The sequence below is a fragment of the Danio rerio genome, chromosome 21 (assembly GCF_049306965.1).
Source record: "Danio rerio strain Tuebingen ecotype United States chromosome 21, GRCz12tu, whole genome shotgun sequence".
Lineage (NCBI taxonomy): Eukaryota > Metazoa > Chordata > Actinopteri > Cypriniformes > Danionidae > Danio > Danio rerio.
The window spans coordinates 980,001-988,240 of record NC_133196.1 but is presented as its reverse complement, the minus strand read 5'-3'; the positions used below and the strand labels follow the sequence as shown (position 1 = coordinate 988,240).

At 40.6% G+C, this 8,240-nt stretch overlaps 1 protein-coding gene across 3 annotated transcripts in view; it reads right to left on the bottom strand.

Annotated features, from left to right (window-relative positions):
• Nucleotides 1-2,503: 2,503 nt before the first annotated feature.
• Nucleotides 2,504-8,240, bottom strand: part of brd10 (bromodomain containing 10) — a 26,390-nt gene continuing 20,653 nt past the window's right edge. For all 3 annotated transcript variants that reach the window (XR_012397026.1, XM_073935603.1, XM_073935604.1), the window contains 2 exons: nucleotides 7,688-7,881; nucleotides 2,504-6,852 (listed from right to left, as the gene is read on the bottom strand). Coding sequence is in view for 2 of the 3 variants with exons in the window: in XM_073935603.1 (XP_073791704.1) it covers nucleotides 2,972-6,852; nucleotides 7,688-7,881 (4,075 nt within the window). In the remaining variant the exon portion in view is untranslated. The remainder of the gene's footprint in view (nucleotides 6,853-7,687; nucleotides 7,882-8,240) is intronic.

Below are 8,240 nucleotides of genomic sequence, written 5' to 3'. Positions count from 1 at the left end.
AACAGGCATCACACATACAACTGAACAGCACAGAATAAAGCATCTAGAGCAGTGGTTCTCAAAGTGGGGGTCGGGACCCCCCGAGGGGTCGCGGGGCAATGAAGGGGGGGTCGCCTGGTGATTTCCAAAAATCTATTTATTTTTATTAAACCACAAGAATTAACATATTTTATCCATAACTATACTGAAAATAAAAATAGTCGTTTATAGTTACTTTATACTATATAGTTACTAGTTCTATTGGATTGCGACCCCTGGGGTAATTACATTATATTAAAGGCAGCAATAGCGTCAGATGCATTTTGATTTTATAACATCAGGTTATACTTTCTGGCACATTTAAAGCACTGACACAAATTTAATTGGTGTGTCTGCGTCATTGCATGCAAGGTTTCTGTATTTATAACCACCTCAGAGGATATTGGGGGTCACGAGTCACTGGCATTGTTATTTTGGGGGGTCGCGGGCTGAAAAGTTTGGGAACCCCTGATCTAGAGGACAAAATACTTGCATGAGTTTTCATCAGCAATGTGAAAGTAAGTAACGTGTATTTATATTGTGCACTTAATGTGTATGGCCATACACCCAAAGTGCTTCACAATCATGAGGGGGGTCTCCCCACACCACCGCCAGTGTGCAGCTCCCGACTGAGGGACTTTGGCAGGACACCAGGGTTACACCTCTACTCTTTATCAGAAGTGCCATGGGGTTATTAATGAGCACAGAGAGTCAGGAGCTCAGTTTAATATCTCATCCGAAAGGTGGTGCCCACTGACAGTATAGAGTCCCCTTCACTATACTGGGGCATTAGGACACACACAGACAGGTTGAGCGCCCCCTGCTGGCCTTTCTAACATCAACAGCAAAACCTAAATGTCCCATGTGGTCTCCCATCCAGGTACTGACCAGAATCAGCCCTGCTTAGCTTCAGTAAGTAACTGCTCTTGGTCTGCAGGGTGGCTGTGGCGAGGTGCATATGGGGCAGTTCAGAGTTTTCTGATGGGGTTTAAATATTAAAATAATTTACATACAAAAAATACAGTAAACATAATTTTTTAAAAATAGACCAGAGAAAATAAAAAAGTGCCTTGAACATGCTAGATAAAAATATTAAAATATAATATTTATTTTTAACAATGTGTTTAAATTATTAATACTTCATTTTTATGGGGAATATTTTAGATGGTTTCCTTATCTAAAATGTTTACTGAATTAAAGTGCTGTAAAGATTCATCAGATTAATATATATATATATATATATATATATATATATATATATATATATATATATATATATATATATATATATATATATATATTATTTTGCATAAATCTGTTAATCAGCCTCAGTCCTGATCAAAATTGCTTAGGAAATTACAGCACTTTAACTCTTTAATTGCCAAATTCATAAATGATCTCACTGATCTGGTGAAAACACACACATTGATGTATTTTCACTGTAAAAGTGGACTGGGTTATTTTTTCTCCCTTTTATCACAGTCTTGGACATGTGCATGATTAGCAACAACATTGGCTTTGATGCATTGTTAGATTTTCATTTTTCTCCCCGGATGTTTTTGCCCCATTGACTTCCATTATAATCACATTTGATGGTGTATAAATACACAGTCTTTGTTTTTGTTTACTCCATGTAGTTCTGGGAGCTGAGGTGCATATTTAGATTTTTTCAGACACATCAAGGTAAGTGCGTAAAGGTCACTCTCACACTCACAGACACACATGCACACTTTAATTTGCTGTTATACTCCATATAAAATACAGAAACTACGTTTTTTTTTTTTTTGCACAGGCCTATCAAAGCATTAACGGTGAGAAACTGATGATCAACAGTAAAAATTACAAATTTGACCTCTTCCAAACAGGGAAAACCAGCAACAATCAAAACCATGTCATGGCTTTACAATCAAAAAATGTGGTTATAAAGGAAGTCAATGGCATGAAAATCGGCACCAACAGTATATTAAAGAGATTTAGTCTTTTATTAAAATCAATGCATTAAAGGCAATGTTGCTTCACGTCAAAGACTTTGATAAAAGGTTAAAAAATCCAGTCCACAATTACTTTTTATATTAATAATACGTCATTTTGTGTGTGCTTTTTCACCAAATCAGCGTGATCATTTATGAATTTGGCAATTAAGGAGTTAAAATTCTGTAATTTTTCTAAGCAATTTAGTAGTTTTGATCAGGACAGAGGTTAATCAACAGATTAATGCAACATAATACAAAAAAAAAGCATCTGATTTATTTTTACTGCAGTTTAATTCAGTTTTCATCTCGAACATAACAAAAGGCTAATAAATTTGCCCTGAGTATAATGTTGAGATTGTTTTTAAAAACTCAAAGCATTTTGAATCATTTTGCTAGCTGAAACAGGAAACGTTACAGCCAAATTAATACCCAAGAGTGGATGAACCCATCCCCAACAGTACATAAGGGTTTTATGAACTCCACAGGCAGGCACAGAACACAAGACCTTTCCATCAGTCATAAATATGCCAAGTTTATTTCATGAATATAGAGGAAACACAAAACCAAACCATTATCAGATAAGGTCTGATAAAATAAACCTATCTGTGAACGTCCTAACGCAGGCTTGAGATCTTACGCAGACTGAAGACGGCTAGATAATTAACCATTTAATGGAAAATGCTACAAAACATCCAAACAATCCCATACAAACTGTATAAAAGAGTCAGCCGAACAAACACTGATATGTACATTACTGGCCATGTGGAATCTCCAAACTTCTCTTTGTTTTAATCAATTTCCCTTCCATTTGTATTGTAGAGGGCAAAATGCACAAATTATTAATTTAGATTTTTAGTATTTAGCCTCCGACACTGGGAGAAATGGAACCAAAAGAAGCCCACACAATCGAACCTGTTCTCAACAATTATCATTTATAATCCCAACAGGACAACAGACGGCCTCTAGAATGATTTCAGAAGTTATGTTTTCTCAGTTGATGATTCATGCGTAAAATTCGTAACACTACTTGAGGTGGAACTAACCACTTGACCGGTTGTTGGCTTTGCCATTACTTGTACACTCGAAGCTTGAATGATATTTAAAACGGCACCATCGGGGCTCAACAATAGTTTACTAGAGGTGGGAACTTGTATGGGAACTGTGTGTTGACCTTGTTGCAAATGGGGTAAAATAACAGGCTTTCCAATTGTCCCTGTTTGCACAGCTCTAACAGGCGGACAAGGAGTCATTATGACTGTGTTCATAGATGGAGGAACTGTTGCAATAGGAGTGGCTGAACTGGTGTTTACTGAACCACCGATGGGTTGAACAGTTGCAACTGGAAGTTTCTGCATCCGTGAAACTGTGCTTTTCATGGGTGGTACATTAACCATTGGTGAATTCCGCACTATGGTGGTTTTTGTGGAGGGTATGACCGATGGTAGTTGGTTTTGTGATAACTTTCCTTGCAAGTGCATTGGTGAAGTTGTGCTTAGTAAGCCTCCTTGAGAAAATAAGGTGTCTTTGGGAATGCCAGTCGCACCTTGTGAAGGTGCAACTGAGACTTTGGAGGCTTGAAAGATAGGAAGTCTTACAATGTCTGATGATGATCCAGGATGCAGAGCTAGTGCCGCTTGTGGGAGAGCAGTAGGACCAGCCACCTTCAGTGGAGTTATGGTGTTTAGCTGCTGATGGACTTGACCGGAAGGCCCAGTTATTGGCGAGGGAAGCCTGACTGGAGTTGCCAATCTTACACCTTGTACAACTGAAGCAACAGTATAAGGGACCAAACTCTTTGGCCCTTTAAGAACAGTAGATGCAGAACTTGGGGCTTGTAAATCTCCAAGGGCCTGCAATCCCCCAGGATGAACATGACTTGAGACTTGCAAACCTGCAAGATGAACAGGTCTTGAAACCTGCAATCCTGCAGGATTAACAGGACTTGGGACTTGCAATCCCGCAGAATGAGTAGGATTCGGGGGTTGCAATTGTACAGGAGAAGCAGTACTTGAGACTTGCAATCTTGCAGGATTAACAGGACTTGGAACTTGCAATCCTTTGGGGCAAGCAGGACTTGTGACTTGAAATACAGCAGGAGAAGCAGGACTTGGGACGTGCAATCCTGCCGAATGAACAGGGCTTGAGACTTGCAATCCTGCAGGACAAACAGGACTTTGAACTTGCAATACTGCAGGAGGAGCAGAACTTGGAACTTGCAATCCTGAAAGATGAACAGAACTTGGAACTTGCAATCCTTTAGGCCGAGCAGGACTTGAGATTTGCAATTCTGCAGGATGAGCAGAACTTGGGGCTTGCAATCCTACAGAAGGAGCCACACTTGTGACTTGCAATCCTTTAGGATGAACAGTACTTGGGACTTGCAGTCCTGTGGGATGAGCAGGACTCTGGACTTGCAGTCCTGTGGGATGAGCAAGACTCTGGACTTGCAGTCCTGTGGGATGAGCAGGACTCTGGACGTGCAGTCCTCTAGAACGAACTGAACTTGTAATTTGTAATCCTTTGGGATGAACCGTACTTGAGGCCTGCTGTCCTCCAGATCCTGAGCTGATGAGCAAGACATGGGTGCCAGGTCCAAGGCCTTGAGATGGGACAACAAATCTGGTGTTGTTTATTAGCAGCTGAGTTCCTGGAGCAAGTGGGGCAGTGGTGTTTATTACGACTCTTTCATGAACACTTTTGTTAGTTGTGGCTGGAGGTCGAATCCCAGAAGTCATGACAATTGGAAGAGTTGAAGGAGAGTTTGGGCTTATTGCAACAGAATGAGATACACCAGAAGCACAAGAATTGGCTGTTGTTTTAACCGGTGAGCGTGAAGTGCAAAGGGATGCAATCACTGGCTTAGTGGCCACATCAATTGATACTGTAGTGTGTTTGGTAATTAGACTTCCTGAATTTGAGGAAGTAGAGCTGCCAGATGTAAACACTGGTTTACAATGAAAAGCATTTAACGTTGAAACTGATGAAGGTACATCTTGTTTTACAACTGACAAAAGTGCAGAGGAAGCCATGTGGCCAGTGCCTAAAGATGAAAATGTGAGCATTTTGCTTTCAGCAGCCCCAGGAACCTTCAGAGATCTTTCTGTATTCCCTGATGTGCTTGCAACTAAACTGCTTTTTGGAACAATCTGCAACCCACTTGAGGCTGATGCCGAAGATACCCTGGAGACAAACACAGGTGTACTTTTCATAGAGGCTTCAGGTGTTTTATTTGCACCAAGTATTCTTGATGTTAACCCTGGGACACCGATGTTCACGACGTTTGTACCAGAAGAAGTGCTAGATGAAGTTGTCCCTAACTTAGGAATGATCTTCATCGGTGGTGTACTAACAGAGGAATTATTGACCTCTGAAGTTGCTACAGCTTTTGGAATGGTAAGTGCTGAGTTGCTTATAAACATAACCTGTGGTGCTGGTTTGGAACAGGTTGCTGTTGTAACGGTAGGCATTGATGCTGCTGAAGGTGAAGGATTGACAAGAAAAACCTTTTGGAAGGTAGTTTGGGCAGAAGGTCTGGTTTCTTGTAGAGTGCTCTTCTGTGGGGTCTTTAATCCAGATTTGGAGACCACATTCTGGACTCCTTGAACATTTTTTGTTGGAATAATGACACTATCACTGAATCTGCCTGTGGCCAGGCTTGAAGATGTATTGACTGATGTTTTGGTAGAAGTGTTATTAAGGGTCAAAGAAGTTCCTGCCACAAAAGTAGACGAGCTGGGATGAGCGCCATCCTTTGAGAGGGATTGAGGAGTGACTCCAGATACAGAATTAGCAGCAGGGGAGGCCGAGACAGCTTGTAACGTGGAAGACTTTGACACCAGAAAGGCTTGAAGTTGCGGTGAGATGGTAAAAACTGGACTGGGAGGTAAAACCCCTGTTCCACTATCTGATGTCTGTACTTTGACCACACCTGTGTTGCCTCCTCTTGTAGTGACGAGAATAGATTGTGAGTCTCTAATGCACACTGTCCTGAGCTCCTCTTTAGCGTCAGGTCTGTTCAGTCCACTACTGCCTACAACCTTTGGTTCAGTAGTCTTTTTAGGCACACCGACAGCTCTTAAACTGGGTGTAACTACAGCAGATGGTGTTCTAACAGTGCTGGTATCCTTCAGTGGTGCCACCTGTTGGACAGGTACCTTGTTTTCCGGTGTGGTGAAGCTTGAAGCATTTGATAAGTAAGGTGTATTCTTTGAGACAGAAGCAGATGCTTGCACTGCCCTTTGCTCAGTGCTTTGAATCAGTAGATTTGAAGGCAGGATAACAACTTTTTGCATCAACTTCTCTCCTGTTTTTTGATCTGATATTTGCTGCATGGAAAACGTACTTGCTTTACTGAGAAGGCCTACACCACCTGCCGTCTTGTACACCACCTGTCCAGTGCTTTCAGTTGTAATTGGTGCAAGTGTTTCTTTAGCATGTGGTGTAGGCGGACAGGTAGTTAACACTACAGGGTGCACAGCTACAGATGCTGTCCTATGGTCACGTGAAATCTGAGCCATCTCCGCAGCCTTAGGATGACTTATTAAGGTCACTTTGTTTCCAACGCTCTTGGCCAGCAATGCCTGGATGGGTTTGCAAGTCCCCTGTAAGCTACTCGTGGGCTCAGGCGATACTGAAACTGTCGCTTGATCTCGAGATACAGCTTGAACATTATATTCTGATGTCGAAGAGCTCTCTGTTTCGATTTTGCCTTTCTTGCTTGGGCTCGTTTCATCAGTGATCGCAGCACTTTGGCGGCGCTTTGAACCGCGAGTAAAGGGTCCAGACTCTGAAGAATGCATCAATAGTTTGGGTGTGTCGACTAGGCATATTGACACGTGATTTCCAAGCTGGTTTACATTCTCTGCAAAATAAAGCAGCAGGAATTAGCCGATTTGATACACATATAACCAAACACAAAACTACTCAATTACTTAAATTGGAAAATGGAAAACTAGTACGGAAAACTAATAGGGATACACATAATTTTTGGGCACCAAAAATGTCATTTGGTTTTTCAGCTGAAAGAGAATAATGGAATGGGGTTTTTCTTGTTTTTATTTTTATTTTTTAAATGTGTGTGTTTTCATTTCAAATACAAATAAAGTTATATTGACCCCACACTGGCAATTCTACTTGTTGCCCTTTACATATCTATAGTTCTACATTGTGATGTCCTGTCCTGTTTGAGCACTGGTTCACTCCAGATTTAGTGATCCTGAAATGTTCCAATAAAGATCCAATCCGATGTTGCTTTGAAAAACTGGATCAAAAATGCAGCTGGATTACGTGATCATGGATCACAGAAACAGGATTACTAAATCCAGATCATTTTTATCCGGATTAAACCTTTTGAAAAACCGGGCCTTGCGGAGTTTAGCTCCAACTTGCCTCAACACACCTGCAAGGATGTTTAGAAAGCCTGGTAAGAGCTTAATTAGCTAAGTTGTGTCTGATTGGGGTTGGAACTAAACTTTGCAGGACACCGGCCCTCCAGGAGCGAGTTTGGACATGCCTGCTCTACACAAAGTCCATGCATTTGGTTATATGAGTAATATATATATATATATATTTTTTTTCCTATTTTTCAATAATCTTGGAAACTTTTGATTTTGATAGCTCATTTTTCACTGTAATCCTCATTTACAAAGGCAAGAATAAACCAACAAACAAACAAACAAAAGTATATATTTTCTCACCTGCTTCCTCAGAATATTCCTTCATATTTCTGCTGATTTCATCTTCATCTTCCAGTTCCCTTGTTGCCTCAGTGGACACAGATGCATGATTACCCGTAACTTCCCCAGAATGCACTGTGTCCGTCTGCTCTCTGATGAAGTTTTCATATTCTGGGTGTTTTCTGAAATCGTCACATTCCTTTTTCAAACGTGCTCTGTTGAGGACAAGGACAGCGGTGAACTCACAAAGCTCAAATTCCAGGAAAACAACACCTCGAGGCAGAAAAATGAAAACACGCGACGAGGTGTATTAGTATTTACACCTTTACCAAAGTCAAAGTCAATGCCCTTTCCAGATGCATTTTAAAACTGCATTTTAGAAAATGTACATATCTATTAGTGCTGGGCAAAAATGAATAGCAATTAGTTGCATCTAAAATAAAAGTTGGTTTTGACGTAATATATATGTGCGCTGTTTATATATATTATGCATACATAAATACACACATGCAAGCACATACAGTGCTCAGCATAAAATTAATATTTTTATGCATTTCTCAATGATTATAGGTAA